The sequence below is a fragment of the Diceros bicornis genome, chromosome 21 (assembly GCF_020826845.1).
Source record: "Diceros bicornis minor isolate mBicDic1 chromosome 21, mDicBic1.mat.cur, whole genome shotgun sequence".
Taxonomy (NCBI): domain Eukaryota; kingdom Metazoa; phylum Chordata; class Mammalia; order Perissodactyla; family Rhinocerotidae; genus Diceros; species Diceros bicornis.
Window position 1 is genome coordinate 56,109,880 of NC_080760.1, and position 18,861 is coordinate 56,128,740.

Consider the following 18,861-nt stretch of genomic DNA (forward strand, 5'->3'; position numbering starts at 1 on the left):
CTACCCTCCCGCCATCTCTGTCAACACAAAGCGGTCAGTGTGCCCGTCTTGGCGAGCAGAAGAGACTGTGATGGGTGATGGCCATGGGGACCACCTGGGCCCAGGTGGTACCTGCAGGATGAAGGACCCCCCCAGTGGGCATGGAGCAGAGACCTGGTCAGTGGGGTTGTTGTCTGAGCCCCCACCAGTGTTCCAGGCCCTGGACCCGGCCGACTCTGGTGGCAGCAGGTGGAACACAGACTTCAGTCTTGGGGAGGGGCAGCGGTGGGCACGGGACTCAGAGGGACAGTGGCTCAGGGAGTCCTCAAGGGGCAGGGGAGGGTGGGGACAGAGAGGGAGGGTCTCAAGATGGCTTGAGCAACCCAGGCCTACCTGGAGGGAAATGGGAGCCGGAGACGGGCTGAGGGGAACAGGGGACTGCTGTGTGGGAAAAGGCTGCTGTGAGGACAAGGGACAGAGGCTGCAGGCAGGGGCTGGAGTGGCCAGCACAGGGTCAGCCATCTCTCCGCCCTTCTTCCCTTTGTTTTCCCCTTTCAATACCTATTTATTGAGTGCCTCCTTTGGGCCAGGTGCTGCCATGAGCTCTCAGGAACCATCAGGGAAGACACAGCCCCTGCCCTCCTGGAGCTGAGACAATGGAGTAGATAAACAAGTAAGGGTATTAGAAGGTGACAAGAGTCAGGAGAGAAGGGAGCATGGGGGAGGAGAGGAGCAATAGGGGCCCCATATGGTGATACAGGTTTTTGAAAGTGGGGGTGCAAGATTTGAGGAGGGCTTCTAAGAGAGGAGGGAAGGGGACAGATGTGAGAAGGCTCTGCTGTGTGAACCCTACTTTTGGAGTTGCCCCACAGCTTTCTACAGCATCTACCTACTCTCCACCCATCTGTCCATCCATCCACCTGTCCCGCCGTCCATCCATCCATCCACCCACCCACCTATCCATCTGTCCATCCATCCATCCATCCACTAATCCATCCGCCCACCCACCTATCCATCCATCCACCCACCTATCCATCCATCCATCCATCCATCTGTCCATCCATCCACCTATCCATCTATCCATCCATCCACCTATCCATCCATCCACCCATCTACCATCTATCCACTCACTCACCCACCCACCTATTCTCCCACCCATCCATCCATCCATGCATCCGTCCGTCCACTCATCCATCTGTCCATCCATCCATCCACCCACCCACCTATCCATCCATCCATCCATCCACCCACCCACCCACCATCCATTCGTCCATCCATTCCCCACCCATCCACTCATCTATCCATCCATCCATCTATTCTCCCATCTTTTCACCAGCCCATTTGTCCACCCATCATCAACCATCCATATATCCTTCTATCTAGCCACCATCCTCCCATCTTCCCACTCATCCTTCATCTTCCTATTCATCCATCCAGTTTTCTGTCTGTCCATCCAGCCAGTCCACTCATATTTATTGAATGTCTTCTTTATACCCTAGGTGGCCAATGCTGACCCTAGCTTCCAGCCGCTACCCCAGTACTGGTTTGGACTGTGGTGGTAGGAGTCTCGGGGTCTGGACCTGGCCCCTAGGCATGGATTGTGGGACAGTTGCTCAGGGCTAAAAGTCATGCTTTCCTGGATCATAATCTTGACTGGGCCCTAAGTGCCCTGTCCATGCCCCGGAGGTTCTGAACTCAGCTTAATTCAGCTCCCCAAACTCGGCAGAAGTGCTGAGGAATGGGAGCAGGCCTGTCGCCCGAGAATAACCCTGGTGCACAAGTCTGGGCAGGGACAGTGCAGGGACAGACCCAGAGTGGAGGTGGAGGCAATTCGAGGAGTGGAGGGCTGGGCAGCTCTGCGCACCCTCCTATGCCTCCTCCTTCCCTGCCCCCTCCTACCAAGACCAGGAGCCTGAGGTAAAGCTCCCACAGGTGATGGCTTCCACAAATGTGGCCAAGATTCTCAGGCCGTGGATTGAGGGGCAGCCCCCCAAACCCTGCACCAGTGCACCTGGAGAGACATGTCCTGCTCCATGCCCTCCCGTCCGTACAGAACCTCCTCTTCCAGGAAGCCTTCCCAGATTGACAAGGGACTTGCTTTTCTCATTTGTGCCTCACAGGGACCCTGTGTGGACAGGACGTGGGGAGTGGGCAGGGAGAGCTCAGTGTCATTTTTACAGATGAGGTGACTGAGCCCAGAGAAATCGGCTGGTGAGGGGCAGAGCTGGAGTGGAGAGGAGCCTGACTCCAGCCCAGTGAGATGCCCTGTCTGTCCACTGCCTTGGTGTGAGTGGGGTGGTAACTGGGGCGGGGAAGCCCTGGAAGCCAGGGTAGATGTCCCCCAACCAGACTAAGCCCCAGCCTCCGCTCACCCGGCGCTGCCATGACCCATCTCCGAGGCGTGGGCAGCCCCCACTGTGCTCCAGAGAAGGAGGCAGGTTCTGTCTCGCCCCCCCTAGGCAAAACTTTCCGCACCACCCCTGTGCTTCCTGAGCCCTCGGGGTGTCATGGTGCTGGCAGGGTGTCCCCAGCCACCCACAGAAGTGCCTGAGGGGCTGCCCTTTGAGGCACCCAGATCGGCCTCCTGCCTCAGCTCTGCTCCAGCCTGGGGGCTGGTGGGATGAGGACCAACCGAGCTGGTCACTGTGGTGGGGGAGGGGGAGGAGGAGGTGGGGAGGGGGGAGGAGGAAGCGGGGGGGGGGGGGGTTGGGGGGGTGGCACGCAGCTCTAGGGCCCAACTTAACCTCACGACACTCCTGGAGGACAGAATCTGTGTCACCTCCAGGCCACAGATGAGGAGACTGAGGCTAGACCGGGGCACACTTTGGCCCAGTCTCACCGCAAGCAGCGGGGCAGGGCATAAGGCTGCCCCTGGCATGGCACCCCGGGAACCCAGAGGGCTGAGGTGATCGTGGCCAGGGGACCCCGTGAGCACCTGACTTCAGTAGGAACAAGAGGGTGAGGGGCCAGGCCCACAGGTGTCTGGGTGCGCAACCCCACCCCCAGGCAGGGCACGGCTGTACCCCTGGCCCATTTCACCCCCGAGCACGCTGGGGTAGGTGCATTTACTTCCTCTGTTCCGGCTGGGAAACTGAGGGCTCGGGCTTGTCTACAGGGCAGGGGAGGGAGGGAGTTGCTGGCTCGCAGGCCTGGCCTGTCTCCTCCCTGCACCATGGCAGTGGCCTCCAGCTCAGTCTCCCACAATCTGTCTGCACAGAAGCAGGGGCCCCTGCACTGTTCCCACCCTTATTGGACCCCGTGACCTGCCCCATTTCCTCTCTGTCCTCTCCTGCCACCATCTCCCTGGGCCCCTCCGCTACAGCCACTTGGGCCCCACCTCCCCCTGCGTCCCACTCAGGCCAAACCATGCACCCCTGTACCTGGCACCTGCTGCTCCCTCCTCCTCCCTCCTCCCGCCTTCACTCCCCCGGCCCCTTCTCCCTCCCCCTGCACTCCCTGCCGCTTCTCCTTCCCTCTGCACTCCCGGCCCCTCCTCGCTCCCCCGACCCCTCCTCCCACCCCTTGCATCCCCTTCTTCCTGGTTTGTTCTGTCATTTACTGTTTGACTTGCCGACCAGTGGTCTCTCCAGCAGAGCTGAGATCCCGCGCCCGCCCGCAGTGCTGAGCGCTCACACCCACCCGCCCTGGAGTAACAGGTCCCAGCGCCATGCTTCCACCCTCCCGCAGAGCATCTCACACAGCCGACACACACGTCTGGAAGTGCCACCACTTGACACCCTCTGCCACTGGCATCCACAGAGTTTTGTGCCCCACCCTGGCAAGGCGCAGCCCCGGCCCTCAGCCACAGCAAATGAGGAAACCCTCAGGCCGGTGGGTGGCTCCCTGCTCTGACCAGCCTGCATTAGACAACGCCCCTCTGCCTTCTCCCACCTGCGGGAACCCCCAACCCACCAGCCACTGGCTCCCGTCTGGCCACCCACCCAAACCGTGGGGTCCCCCTGAGGACAGGGAGGTTACAGCTGTTTGTGGCCCCAGGCAGTGGGGGTGGAGCTCATCCATGTGTGTGCCTGGTGCCAGGTGGGGTCAGGAAAGGGCTGACATCGGGAGTGGGGTGGGAGTTAGCCAGGAGGGTGAGGCAGGAAGAACACATCTGGGAGAGGGAACAAAGGGCGCTAAAGCCACATGGGCAAGGGGGAGATCCCGCAGGAGTTTGGGCTTGAGGGCACTGGGGAGCCACAGGCAGTTCCTGCCTGGAGAGAGCAGCCCTCGGGGTTGAAGAGGATAAAGGAGAGGTGTCCAGAAGAAGCTGCGGTCTGGTCGGCAGGGCCTGGAGAGGAAGTCTGGGTGGGCCCAGCATGGCCGGTTGTGTTTAAAACCCCTCCTGTCTCAGGGCTATGCCCCCCAGGGCATCCGCTGCTCCCTGGGGCACCGTGGAGGACCCTTGAGGGGACCCACCTCTGCCCCTGGGCCGGCACAGCGGGAGAAGTGGTGCAGGAGCCCCCCATTAGAGGACCCCTGGATTGATGGGCCCACTGAGTGACCTCGGGGAAAGTCCTTGGTTTCCCGGAGCCCCAGCCTTTTGTCTGTAAAATGGGTCTTTGCCACCCCCAAGGCCATTCCCAGGAGGCCACCAGGTCACACAGGTCTGGCGTCTGGCACAAGCTGGACACTCCACCACGTCATTCCTCGCCCCTTTCTGAGGGCAGTGAGGGGAGGGCTCATGGGGGGGGAAGGGGAGGAGGAGAAAGGGTGAGTGCTCCCTGGCGTCGGGTGGGTGCTGTCTGGGGTTCCTCTGCGCTGCTCCCCTCCCCCCCACCGCGCCCACCCCAACCCCGTCCTCCTGCCGCAGGCTAATGGGCTATGACAGCTCGAGCCCTCAGCAGCTGAGCAGTGTCACTGCGAATTAGGCAGACGCTGAGTCCCCAATAGCAAACGACTCGTCACTGCTCTGCTGGTGCAGGGCCGTGAGTGCGCGTGCGCACGCGTGTGAGTGTGTGTGCACGTGAGTGTGTGTGCACACGTGTGCGAGCCGTGAAAGTGTGAGCCTTGTGAACGGGCACGTGTGTTGTGAGTGTGTGCGAGCCTGCGCGCTCTCCTCCCCTCCTCTCTGCATCCCCCCCAAACCCCTCACCTGACCACACCCCTCTGCCTCTGTCCCCCCACCTCCTCACCCTCCCGAGTCCAGCCTCCCACCTCTAGCCCTGTCCCCTCATTTAGCAAAACTTCTCCTGGAATGACCTGAGCTCACTGTCCCACTTCCTGGGCGCTGGCGCTGTCGGGTCACCAGGCGCAAACCCAGGACCCACCTCCACTCCTCCCCTCCACACTCACCCAATTTGGGCCCCGCTCCCCAGCCCTCCCTGGCTGGTCCCCAGAGAGGTGTCCTGTGGTCTGGGGCACAGGGCTGCGTCCTCACCCTCTCCCCATGGACCAAGGGGACACTGGCTTCTCTGCCTGATGACACTGCAGTCTGCACCCTCACCTTCCTTCCCGCTCAGAGCTCCTCCCTGCGGCTCTCCCTCCTCACCCCTCCCTCCCCCAGGTCCCACTCTGGAGGCTGCCTCCCTCCAGCATGGGACCCTGGTGGAGGGCTCTGTCTGCAAGTTCCCGGTGTCCCCACCTCCTAGGGGAGCCCTCGGCACACAGTAGGTGCTTACCCAATAGCTCTGAGTGAACGAGTGAGTCCCCTCCTGCCAGGCGGACTCTCCCTGGGCCCAGGCAGGGAGGTGGGGGTGAGGGTCCCTGTGGGGCCAGGCTGGGCTGGCCGTGAACCTGGGGGGCAGAGCCCCCAGGGCTCCCTTCCCTGCACCCTAGCAGGGCTTCCCTGGCCCGTGGCTGGACTCTGTGGCCTCAGGAACTGCTGACCATGCAGCTGGGCCCAGGGAGGTGACAGGGCTGGTCCTGCAGTCAGAGCAGCAAGCAAGGCTGAGGGCTGGGCATGGGGAGAGCTGTGCACCTCCCCAGGACTGGTGGCCCTTCCTGTCCCCCAACTGTACCCTTAACTTCTGGGGACAACCCAGCCTGTCACCTTCATGGCTGGCTCAAAGCTCCCACTTGTCTGCTTCCCAGAGTGATTGGAGGAGAGGAGACCCAGGCTCCGCTAGGTCTCAGTGATGCCCACTCTGTCCCAAGTCCCCAGGCCCTGGGCCAGAGAGTTGAATGGCCACGGCCAGGGGATGGCTTGACCCTTTCTTGGGGCCCAGGAGGCCGTGTCAGCCCCAGGCTGCCAGCCCTGCCTGGTGGGCAGGTCCTACAGCCCCGGCCCCAGCCCATTCCCCACAGGCCTGTCTGTAGGGCAGAATGTGTCACAGCTCCCTGCGCCCTCACAGGCCAGCACAGCACAGCAGTGGCTGAGGGCGGCACCTCCCTGGGGTGGCCGAGGTCAGAGTCCATGAGGCCACAGAGCTGGGACATGGGGTGAAAGGACTGGGACAGACAAAACCCACGGGGTCCCTGTGTGTGTCTGTGTGCAGGTTAGGTGTGTGCTGTCATATGCATGTGGATCTGTGTACTCCTCTGCATGCCCAGCCCTGTGTGTGTGGGGGAGCGGGGGGTGTCTGTGTGGTTGCACGTGTCTCAGCCCATGCGTCTGGCCGTGTCTACATGCACCTATGTGTCTGTGTGTGTCACTCGGTCTCCGCGTGTCTGTGTGTGTGCACCCATCCTCGAGAGGGAAGGCCGGGGAAGAGGACACCTTGGCCTTGCACTGGCCCCACCCTCAGAGCTGGTCATAAACAGGAGGGGAGGGGGCCCTGCAGACAGCCACCCTCTGTGGAGTAGGGGCTGGTGTGGCAGGGGAGAGAAGCTGGGGGCTGCAGGCTGCAGAGGGAGGTGGGGTGCCCTCAATACAGAGCAGCCTGGGGGCCCACTGAGGGCCAGCAGCTGGGGAAGGGGGCCGGGTCTTGGCTTGGTCACTTGGACTCCAGGTTCGGAGTTTTTCCTGGAGCCCTTAACCAACTGGGGGACGAGGGAGCAGCTGTGCTGTGTGCATGTGTTTGGGGGTGTAGAGACCCTCGCAGACTCAGAAGGTGAAGCCCAGCTGCGTGCTCTGTGTGTGGGGTGGGGGCCTGGAATGAGGCTGTCCCCAGAGACTGCTGGTGAGCCAGGCAGGGGTGGAGCAGGGGTGGGGCGGAGTGTGGGGTGCTGGGGGTGGTCTCAGCTCAGGCAGCTGCCCCAGGCTGGGAGCCGGGCGGTTGGTGCAGGGGTGGCCCTGGCCCAGCACCTGGGCATTGGAGGGGTACTGAGTTCAGCTGCGGGGGGTGCAGGCGTGGGAAAGGGCGCCGTGCAGGGCACAAGCGTGTGGAAACGCGTCGAGGGCACACATGTTCAGTGTGCATTGTGTGCGTGATGAGTGTGCTTGTGTCAAGCATGCGTCTGCAGCCCTGTCCTCCCTCGGACCCACTCTTCACAGGTCCACACACACAGCGCCCTGCCCCCACCACGAGGTCCTCATGCCACCCTCTAGGCTGCCCCAAATCTGCTGCGGAGCCCCCGCCCGCCCTGTCACATGCAAAGCTGAACCCCATCTCCTCCTTTCCTTCCCGGCGGGCGGGCGGGCAGGCACTCGGCCGTCTCACCAACTTACTGGTGGGTTTAGTTTCTATCTCCCTCTGGAGCTTGGGCCAGGGCTGTCCTTTTGGTCCCTGCTGTGGTCCCCACTGGGCCTGGCACAGAGAAAGGACTCAGACTGAATGAAGTAACAAAGGAATGAATGAATGAACCCCCTCTGAGAGGCGGAGGGCAGGTTCAGGGGAGGCCCAGGGTGGCTGGGGGCCCCAAGGCCACCATGTGCAGATTCCATCAGCAAGATGTTCCCCAGAGCCTCCTCGGGAAGGAAGAGGATGGACCCTGGGAGCTGACAGGGCCAAAGGCACTGGGGGACAGCCCCTCCTGAGTGACCGAAGCCCCCACCAAGAGTGTCATCATGCCCCCTGAACATCCAGGCAAGGGAGTCAGCTGCCCCTCCCAGAGTGGGCACAGGGCTCAGGGACCTGGGTGCTGAGCAGAAGCTGGTCCCGCAACCTGGACACTGTGGCCACCCCTGCCCCAGGCCCAGGACACTTGGCTGCCCTGCCAGCTCACCACCAGCTCTCTATGGATCAGGGGCTCCGAGCCCAGCATCCCGGTGCTCACTGCCTCCACACACCTCCAGGGACAGAGTGTACTTCACACACACATACACACACACACACACACACACCCGCGCACACACACACAGAGGCAGATACAGACAGTCGCATGGAGCACCCATTTGTTCACACTTCCTCGGCCCCTGCCCTAGCGGCCCCAGGCCCAGTGAGGTGGTTTCTGAGGCCCCAATTATCGCTCAGTCCCTCCCACCCAGGAACCTCCCTCTGCTGCCCCACTGCTGGTCCCCAGCCCCAGTCTGACTGCAGCAGTCCCTCCCCAGGGAGGACTGGTGGGGTGGGAGCCCTGCCCTGTGGGGGCGAGCGGAGGCTCATGCCCCCTGCACCCGCCAGGGCAGCCCTGCCAGAGGAGGGGCCGGCAGAGCCCAGCTGCCAGGGTGGAGCGTGTGGGGGCATCAGCTCTGCCGGCCGGGAAACAGGAGAACTCAGAGCCAGAGGCGCTTCCACAAATCCGCTGTTTTCCTGCAGGATCCCCAAATGCCCCAAATGCTTTTTGGAGAAGATCTGTCTCTAAACACAAAAATTAGTGCTCCTCCTGCCTCCCCCCCGTAGCTGCCGTGTTCTCCATGTTCATTTATCTGCTCTGTTTCATCCTGGGGGAACCGGATGAAAGAGGGAAGCGGGCCGGTGAGGAAGGAAAGAGAAAATAGAAGAAAGTGAAATCAACCCCTCGCCGCAGAGAAATCCCACGGCCTGGAGCAGACTGGATGGCAGGATGGCGGCTTGGGGGTGGCCCCGCTTCCCGAGCTCCCTCCCGGGCCCCAGCTCCCGGTCCATGCCCCAGAGTGCTGGGCTCTGGGAGACCTGGGGCACCAGAGGGAGGGGGGGAGCACAGCTCCCTGCCCACCATCCCTTCCCCAAAAAGACAGTCTCTGAGCCAGGCTGCCCGGCCCTCAGTCCTGCGTCCTCTGTCAGGAACAAGGCTCCTGAGCCTCCCCCCAGGTGGCCACAGCGAAAACTAAGGTGTCGTCAGAAACAAGCCAGCGGACCGCCAGCACATGCACCCAGGCTCTGTGGAAGGATGCCAGGCCGGTGGCGATCCTCGTGGTCTGAGCAGTGGTGGTCGGAGTGGTGGGGGCCCGCCGTCCTGAGGTTGGCTGGGACTTGCTGGGCCAGGATCCCTCTTGTCACACTGCAGCCTCCCGAATTAGTCCCTTTAACTCATCCTCCACCCCCACATTTCTGCTTGTCTCTGCACCTGCATTCGGCTGCAGAGACGCCAGGCAGCTCGCTCCCCTCCTGGGGGCTGGAGGTCTCAGCCCCAGGATTGGGGAGTTTTGCTCAAACCCCCTCCGAGACCCAACCTTCTGGCCATAAGTTTTACTCTAAAGCAAAGGAGAGGGGGCACTAAACAAACTCAGGGGATGCAGTCATGGGGAACTGCAGCTGTCCCAGCCCCAGGAACCTCTGCTGTCCCCAGATAGAGAAGCTGCACAGCCCTCTCCGCCAAGAAGAGCCGGGGGAGCCCTGACGAGGCCGGCCGAGCTCTTCTCAGCAAATGTGCAAACGATGGACCTTCACCGGACTCCAGCCCGTCATGAAGGGCAGTGACAGTCAGCTAGATCCTGCGACCACCTGGGCCCCTGTCAGGCGACGTATCCAGAGATGCCGCCCCTCCCGGGTGCCCCAAAGTCCAGAGACAGAGGCCACCCCTTCACATGGGAGACTGCGGGCTCAGAGGAGCTGGAGACAGTGTTTGCCACCAGGATGCAACGGCGCTGCACGTGGGGTCACCACCATGGACAGCCTCATGCCCTGTGCCCCCCATCCTGCCTTGGTGGGAGCCTGGGGCCACCCTGTGCCGCCCCTCCTCCCCGAGGAGCAGCCCTGGAAGGTAGCAGGGGTGCCCGCGGGGTCCGGCCAGCTGACAGCGGCCTCGTCTACAACGCTGGCCAGTTCTCCCGGTTGGCCCAGGAGGGTCCCGCAGAGCAAAGGAAGAGCCCAGTTGAGGGACCTCCTTTTCTTTCTATTCAGGGAGAAATATGGTAAAAACGAAAGCCACAGAAAAACCAGCCAGGTTCCAGTGACTTTTGCATCTAAACGGATTTATTTTGTTTACGTTTTTTTTCTTTCCTCAATTTTGCAGCAAATGAAAAAAGAACCCAACAAAACCCAACACAACAAAACTTTCAACAAGCTGCTGTCTCCTGCTCAGAGCGCTTAGCAGGAGCAGGGAGGGGGAATGCAGCCCTGCTGGAGCCTGGGGCCCTGGTGGGCTCGCAGCGGCCGGAGCACCGGCCTCTCACTGGCTTTCCCGGCTAGTCCAAAAAGCACTCAGGCTTTGAAAAAAGATTGCACAAACAAAACGAAACAATTTAAATTAAATTAAAAACACTTTCTTCACCCACCCCCATGCCAGGAGGTTCAAGCCAAAACCTCCTCTTAAATTTTTTTTTCTTTTTCTGCTAGAAATATTGTGCATTGCTTTTTTTTTCTTTCACTTTTCTTGAAGGTTAAAATAAGATATATTTCCCGGGGAGTCATAAATACGATCTGGTGCATAGAGAAATAGCAGCACGGGAGTCCCAACCGGCCCCCCCCTCCCCCCACGAGTACAGTAGAGCAGCAGGACTGAACTCAGCATAGATAATGTTCCTGGGCTTCGATCTCGGGGGGACGCCGGTGGCAGGGTGGGGGGCAGGCGGGCAGGAGGGCGGGCAGGGGCCGGGACATGCTGGGACACGCGACGTCCGAGGGCGACCCCGGCCAGGAAGGAGGGAGTTTCCTCCGGGGTTTTCTTTTCTAATCGCCGAGCAAAATAAATATAAATGCTTCGAAAATAAGACGGCTTTAAAAAGGAGGAGTAAAAACGGGCAAGGAAGGGAGGCAGAAAGAAAGGAAACCCAGGAGGGCGGGACGCGTCGGAGTCGGGAACCGCGTCCGACGTATGTACAAGCGGAGGCCGCAAGAAAGTTCGACCCGGCCCAGCTTTCCTGGAAGTCCCGCGCCCCGCGCAGAGGAGCCGCAGCGGCGGCAGGACGGGCTCGGGCCGGAGCGCGGAGACCGCGCCGCGGGAAGGGTCTCCAGTCTGGCGCCGGCAGACGCGGCAGCGGGGCGCGCAGGGCCGGCCCGGGCTTACGGCCTCGTCCTGGGCCGCGGAGTCCGAGCCTCCTCCCGGCGGCGGCGCGGGCTCGGTGCGGCGCTCACAGGAAGAAGTCGGGCGCGCCCTTGGCCCCGCCGGGGCCGACCTGCGGCGGCGAGGACTCCCGCGGGAAGCCGGCCCCGCCCGCGCCCCCGGGGCCACCCCGGCCCGCCAGCTTCTCGTATTTCTCCTTATACAGGTCCCGCTCCTTGGCCAGGCGCCCCACCTCCAGCTTCAGCTGCTCCACCTGGCTCTGGAGCTGGCACTTCTCGCTCTCCAGAATGTGCCGCTGCTGCACCCGCTTGAAGCGGCACGACTGCGCGTAGCCGCGGTTCTTGAGCGTGCGCCGCTTCTGCTTCAGCCGGATGACCTCCTCCTTACTGCAGCCGCGGAGCTGCCGGTTCAGCTCCCGCACCGACATGGACACCAGCTGGTCGTCGGAGAAGCGCTCCTCCAGGCGCACGTGGTGGCCCGCGCCGCCGCCGCCGTGGCCCGCGCCGCCGTGGTGGCCCCCGCCGCCGTGGTGGTGGTGGTGGTGGTGGTGGGCGGCATGGTGGTGGTGGGGGGCGTGGTGCGAGCCATGGTGGTGGCCGGCGCCCATGTCGTCCGCGCCGCCGCCGCCCGCAAAGCCCTGGCCCCGGAAGGCCTCGTAAGCCGCGGCGGCCGCCGGGTGGTGCGCGCCGTGATGCCCCGCGTGGTGGCCGCTGCCGATGAGCGCCTCCACCGCGTCCTCAGGCGTCAGGTTGAGCGCCTCCGGGTTCAGGTGGTGCTGGTAGCCGCTCATCCAGTACAAATCCTCCAGCGCCGGCTTCCCCGAGGCGCCCCCGATGGCACCGGGGCCCCCGCTCGCCGGCCCCGGGGGGACCCCGGTCTGCGCCGCGCCGCCGCCGCTCCCCGCGCCGCCGCCGCCGGTGCCCGGGCTGGGCGCGCAGAAGCTGGGCGAGGAGGGCACAGAGGAGCAGGGCGTGCTGAGCGGCGTCGAGGACAGCGAGCCGGGCGGCAGGCGGTGGCAGAAGCGCTCGGCCTCGGGCGGCTCCTTCTTCACCTCGAACTTCATCAGGTCGAAGTCGTTGACGTACTCTATGGCCAGCGGGCTGCTGGGCAGCTCGGCGCCCATCGCCAGCTCTGCGGCCATCGCCCGGGGCCCCGCCGCCGCGCCCGGCCGAGCCCCGACGGGAGGCGGGGGGGGGAGTGCGGGCCTCTCCCCCCCCTTCGCTCCCCACGGGGGGCGCCGGTTCCCGGCCGCTGCGCGCGGAGAAAAGTTTCGCGCAGTCAACTCAGCGGCGGCCGCTGGAGACGCCGCCGGTCGGGCCTCTCGGGCGGCCCCCGGCCGCACCCCGGCGCGAGCAGGCCGTTCGCTCCTCCCTATACCCGCGCCGGCGGCCGGAGGGGTGGCCGGGCGGGTGGCGACTGCTCGGGCGCCCCCAGCCCCGCCCGCGTCCGGCCGGCCCCGCCTCCACCGCCGAGCGCCGCGCCTTGCGGTCCCCTTTATAGAGCCGGGCGCTCGGGCCCGCCTCCCCGGGAGGGGCGTGCGCCCTCGGGCCAATCGGAGCCCCAGAGCCGCCGCCCTCATTTGCCTATCCCCATGGCAACCCGGAGCCCAGCTGTCAATCTCCTGCAAGGAACAGCTGTGGGAAGGGGTGGTGACCGGCCGCCTGCTAGAGGAGGGGGTAGGGCCCTCTGGTGGCCGCCGCGGGGGACTGCACAGGCAGCGGAAGAGGGGCGCGCCGGAGGCTGGGGGACTCGGAGCGCGGGGGTCGCGGGAGGCTCCGAGCACGGGAGGCGCGAGGGGCATCAGGAGCGAGGGGAGCTAGGGGCGCGGGGGGCAGAGGGGGTTCGGAGCGCGGGGCCCAGCCTGTGACCTCTGGGACCTCGCGTCTTCGACGGGGCGGCCGGAGAGTCTCGGGGGCAGAGGGGGCACCTGGGTGCCTTGGACTCCCGCCACGCCGCAGGCCCTGACCCCGCAGCTCCTTCCCCGGCTCTTCCCGCTCTTCACGGCCGGCGGGTAGGCCTCGTCCAGCCCCGCTAGCGTGGCGGCGCCGGGACCTTCCGGCCTCCAGACAAGGGTGACACTGCGCGGCCCGGCCGGGCGCTGCGCGGAGAGCGCCGGTTATTTTTAGCCCCGCGGTTCGGGCCGGTTCAGGAATTTAGTCAACAAAGTTGCTGGCACCTCCGTGCGGCGGGATCCACTGCGGGACGCGCGGCTCCGGAGGGAGACGCGCGCGCCGGTGGAGGGAGACGCCAGGCACCCGAGGGGCGCGGGGCAGGTGGGCATGAGGTGCAGGGTCGGAGGGACCCCGGGGTGGGAGGGGCGCGGGCTAGCTCGGGCCAGAGGGCGGCCAGGCCGGGCACCGCATTAGGAATCCCCAGCCCCAGCTGCCCGCCAGCCCGGGTCTGGCTGCCTGGCGGGGATTCGGGGCGCCATGCTCGGTCTGGCCGGCTGGTGGGGATTCAGGGCGCCCCCCCATGCATGGGGGTTGGAGGTGGGAAGCCTCCAGTGCGAGGAGAAGGCGCGAGGGCTCGGGCCGCACGGAGCGGAGGCGAGTCTGGTCGCCCAGGGCTCGATGACTAGGAAAAGGAGCTGTGGGTGCGCCTGGAGCAGGCAGAGGTCCCTGACACCGTACCTCTGGGGTCAGCGGAGGTGGGAGGGGCCGCACCTCTCTGCGGCATGACGCAGAGCGGTTCCCCTTCCCGAAGTTCTCTATACTGTTGTTACATGACTTTTACAATTACAAAATTCAATCTTAAATGTAATCATCTATGCATAGACAGAAAAATCGGGAAGGACACGGCCAAGAAGCCACCAGTCACCTAGCCATGTGCTGGGGCAATTATCTACCTGGACTTTTTCTCCCTGGCATGAATGTTTATTATTTTATAATAACAAAAATGGCATACAATTGGCAGTGAAATCCCACTTTCTAAGATGTCGTGGGGGTGGCCTCGCCCCACTGTGCCAGGTGGGCACCACTCACCCCTTCCTGCTGGCCCCCACGTTCCTCTGAGCGGGCCAGGTAGAGCATGAGGACTCGCCCCCACAGGGATGGCCCAGCAGGTGGCAGAACCAAGGCCCTGGCCGGGTGTTTGGGCTCCAGGCCCCGTGGGTTGCCTGATGCGTTTCCAGGTTTGGGGCTCCGTTTAAAGGCCCCAGTGTTCAGAGGGAGGCCCACAGCTCAGAGGACTGATGCGGCCCCGTGAGAGCTGGTGGTGTGTCTGCCCGTCTGAGGGGGAGAAAGTGCTTACATGGAGCTGCTGTGCCCGGCCTGGGCACCTGGCCTCTGCCCCTCGCACTGTGGCTCAAGCCAGGGCTCTGGACCAAGCAGGGGTTTGGTCCCAAGCCCAGGAGGGGGCTGGGCTGGAGCAGGAGCCCAACCCCAGGCTCGTGCTGGCAGGAGGCAGGGTCCAGCATGGGCCCTCCTCACAGCTCCTGGCCTCAGGCTGAGGGGCACCGGCCCACAGCCATGTCTGGGCACTGTGGCACCTCCAGTCCCGCCCCAGCGCCTCACCTTGTCCTGAGAGGTGCAGGAAGGCAGCTGAGGCCGGGGCAGCCTTGCAGATCAGCCCTGACCTGCCACCCTGAACCTCCTCCAAGCCCATGCTCAGCCACCACCAAGCCGGGGGACAGTTCCTCCCACATCCAGCCCCAAAATGTGATGTTTAAGGAGGCTAGGCCCTGCCCAGCCCAGAGCCAGCCACCCCTTCATTTGATCACATACACAGATTCATTCGCCCTCCCACATAGCATTCATTCATTTCCTCACTCATTCATTCATTCACTTCACTGGGGCAGAGGGACAGCTTGTCACAGCCTGCTGCGTGTGGTGACCAGCAACTGCATTCAGAACTGGGGGAGAGACACAGGAACTTTCAGGGCTCAAGGGCCCCCCACCCCAGAGCAACCTGGGAAGGAGGGGGCTGCCTGGGGCTGAGCAGGGCATCCACGTGCCTGATGGACTTCGGCAACGGGCAAGCTCCCATGGCCCTGGACTTGGCCTCGGGGTCAGACTGGCTTTCTAGAAGTTCTTGGGCCATCAGACCTGCCCTCAGCTCTTGGCCACCCCCTGGGGGTCCCAGGATACTCCCGGGCGCTTGCCAACCTCTCCATCTGCTACCTGGCCTCCATGTGGTCTCTGCTGAGCCCTCTTCTCGCCTGTTAGTCACAGCCCGGTGGGTGGGAAAGGGGCTTGGAGACCTGGGACACAGGCTTTGGAGGGCTCCCCAGCCCGACCATCCAGCAGGCCCCTGGCGGTGCCCTGCAGAGCGGGTGTGGCGGGCTCTCCTAGCCCAGGGAAGGTGCTGGCCTTCCCCGGCTCAAGTAGCAGGCGTCGAGCTCACTCCTTTCTCCTCAGAAACTCCTGTTTGCCACGTGCTGGCTGGGGGAAGTCCGAGGAGGCATCACAGCCGGATCTGGGGCACAGAGGGCATGAGGGCCCAGGTCTACCCTCCTATCTGCCAGGAGTGGGCAGTAGAAGGACCACATAAAAAGCAGACAGGTGTGCTGTGTGCGCTTGGCCACGGCTGGCCTCCAAAGCCACACTGTCCTCTCAGCTCATCAACTGTCTGTTTTGTAGCCGGGAGAGGAACAAGCCAATTCTGTGCTGCCCTGGAAAAGGCTCTTTTTCTTCTCGTCTAGCACCAGCACGCCCTCCTACGGCCTTTCACCCACCCACCAATCAGTGCTCTGAACCCACAGAATTCCACAGGGACCACCCATGTGGCTTGTCATGAAATATACCCTACCAATCTTTATTGAGCACCCACTATGTGCCAGGCTGCCTGCCCCGGGGGCACCTTCCATTAGGAAGGTGGCCCCAGGATCCTTGGTTGAAAACAAGTCTGCTGAAGCCCGATGGCATAATGTGGCATTTTGTTACGTTTGTGGGCTCTGTGGCTGACGGGTTGGTCCTGGGTGTGGTAGGATGGCTCGTCTCTGACCTTGACAGCTGGGAGGACTTGAAGGCCGGAGCGACTGGACAGCTGATGGCTGGTGCCATTGGCAGCGTTTTTAGGCCCACACCTGGCAGATGATGGTGGCTGTTGGCTGGAACGGCTCCATGCAGCGTGTCCACACGGTTGCTCACATGTGCTGGTTGGGCTTCCTGTGAGCATGGCGGCTGGTTCCCACAATGAGCGTCCAGGCGAGCCAGGAGGATGCGCCTGGCATTTTTGTGCGTCCCTTGGTGCTCGGTCTGCCCACGTCCAAGGGGAGGGCACAAACACCACCTCCTGTAGGTCACGTGGGGGAAGAACACTACACTATTGCAGCATCTTTGGAAAATACAGTCTGCCAGAGTGGGAGTCAGGGGGCAGAAAACAAACCATAACATAAAAAATAAGTAAATTATACAATGGGTCAGTTTCCTATTGCTACATCAAATTACCACAAGTCTAGCAACTTAAAACTATACACATTTGAGCCAGCCTTGATGGCCTAGCAGTTAAAAGTTCTGCACGCTCTGCTTCAGCGGCCCAGGTTTGATTCCCGGCACAGAACCATACCACTCGTCTGTCAGTAGCTAGGATGTGGCGGCTCACATAGAAGAACTAGAAAGACCTACAACTAGAATATACAACTATGTGCTGGGGCTTTGGGGAGGAAAAAGAAGAGAGGGAGATGGGCAACAGATGTTAGCTCAGAGCGAATCTTTCCCAGCAAAACCAAAAAAAAACACACATTTATCATCTCAGTGTCTGGTCAGGAGTCCCGCAGGGCTTGGGTGGGGCTTCTGCTCAGGGTCTCAAGGTGTTAGGGTCTCATCTGGAGGTTCCTCTGAGGTAGGACGCCTCCAAGCTCCCTCAGGTTCTTGGCAGGACCATTTCCTTGAGTCTGAGGAGCGGAGGCCCCGGCTTCTTGCGGCTGAGGGCTGGAGGCTGCCCTTGGCTTGTCACCATGGCTGCCCTAACAGGGCCGCTGACTGCATCCGGCCAGCGAGGAGAGCCTCTGGAGCGAGTAGCCGACTCTTATTATGTTACATTATTATCTTATTTTATTATCTTACAATATATTATCTTACTATCTCATAAGGTGACGGAATCATGCCAGCTTCCATGGTTGAAACAGGTCCCTGGTCCTGCCCACCCTCCCAGAGAGTAGGCCACTCAAGGGTGGGAGTATGGGGCGGGACCATGGGCTTGTCCCCAGTACAGCACCTGAGAAGGTGAAAGATCAGCGGGGAGCAGGAGGGGCCCTCAGAACCGCTGGGGCAGGTCAGGTGGAGGGGCCTGGCTGCTGTGGGGAGGGGTCAGGAGCTCGAGGTGGCCACACTGAGGTGGGACACCCACCGTGAGGGCCCCATGGCCACCTCTTCGGGACCATGGGACCACCCACGGATGGGCGCTCCGCTCTCAGCGGTTCCGCCACACGCGGGGACAGGCCCGGCGTCTGTTCTGCACCCATACAGCACATGGGTTTTCGGATCCGCTGTTAGCGCTCCGTCAGCAAATGCTGTGCTTCGCGAGGAGAGTGCAGCGTGTGGATGGCTTACTTTTGTCCCTGGGATGCAGCTACTGAGCTGGGGCGTGTGGTCACCCAGCCAGCCAGCTGCATGGAAGATAGGATGGGAAGCCGCAAAAATTCTTGCCCCACAGACGGCAAGCCCCACGCTCTGGAGTCAAAGGTCAAAGGTGCCGCAAACACCCCCACCCCTCCCCTGTGCTGCTGAAGGCCTCCCCTCAGCCCCACTCCCTCCCGCCAGGGATTTCTTCCTGTGCTCACTGGCCAATGTCCTCTCCACTTAGGGGGCTCATTTGCACTTAAAACGGGGAGCCAAGTATGCCAGGCACCAGTCTGGGGGGTGCATGCAGCCACCACGAGCGGGTGGAGAGCAGGAGGCGTTGCCTCTTTGGGGAAGGGCTCCAGGCTGCGGGGAGCACCCACTGTCCCACGGACACTCTCCCTTCTGGCTCCTCCCAGCTCCCAGGTGAGGCCAGGCTGCCCACCTGCCACGTCCTCAGCCAACGCCTGCTCCAGACCCACACCCAGAAGCCATCTGTGCACCCCCCGCCCAGGCCCATTGGTCCCCCCCTGCCAGGGCACCTCCAGTCTGCCCACTGCTCCCGCCTCAGGCACTTCACCTCTCCCTGAGACTAACGGCCCCAACAGACGCCCAAAGAGCCCCCAGCCTGGAGCTCAGATGGTGGACCATGGTTCTGTGGTCTCCCCCAAATGAAGCCTGCCTGCCGGTCCAAGGCCGCCCCTTGCCTCTAGCCTGGAGGGTCAGTGAAGGGCCCGCTCCTCCCTGCTGCATGGTCTCGGCCCATGCCACTCTGCTCATCACATGACTTCAGGTCTCTCCCCATCCTCATGGGTCCTTGTGGGGCTGTCATCTGAGAAGCTGCATGACCTGCCACACCCGGGCAGTGCAGGGGAGGGCACAGGCGCCAGGCAAGGATGGCGGGATCCAGGAGAGGGGGCTGTCCTTCCCGGGGCAGGGGAGTCGTGCTCTTGGCAAAGGCCTAGGCAGGAAAGAGCCTCCATGGAGGAGCCTGGAATCCACGTCACCCTCGGCCAACACCTCACTTAGTCTGGGTTGGTGCAGGCTGATGGCGACCTGCACCTTCATCCCCAAGGGTCTTCGTTGGCTGCCCCTTGGCGAGGAGCCCAGAGGGACACTCAACCCAGAGGAACTGCCCCCTTCCCCTGCCCAGGAGCAGGGAGTCTGACCAGACCATGCCCAAGGCTGACAATGTCCC

The 18,861-nt window shown here is 62.9% G+C and overlaps 1 protein-coding gene across 1 annotated transcript; it reads right to left on the reverse strand.

Moving 5' to 3' along the window:
- Window positions 1-8,819: 8,819 nt before the first annotated feature.
- MAFA (MAF bZIP transcription factor A) lies at window positions 8,820-12,353 on the reverse strand. The gene has a single exon (XM_058565088.1). It carries the CDS (start codon window positions 12,302-12,304, stop codon window positions 11,231-11,233), a length of 1,074 nt encoding a protein of 357 aa, XP_058421071.1. The 5' UTR covers window positions 12,305-12,353; the 3' UTR covers window positions 8,820-11,230.
- Between the last annotated feature and the right edge of the window lie 6,508 nt (window positions 12,354-18,861).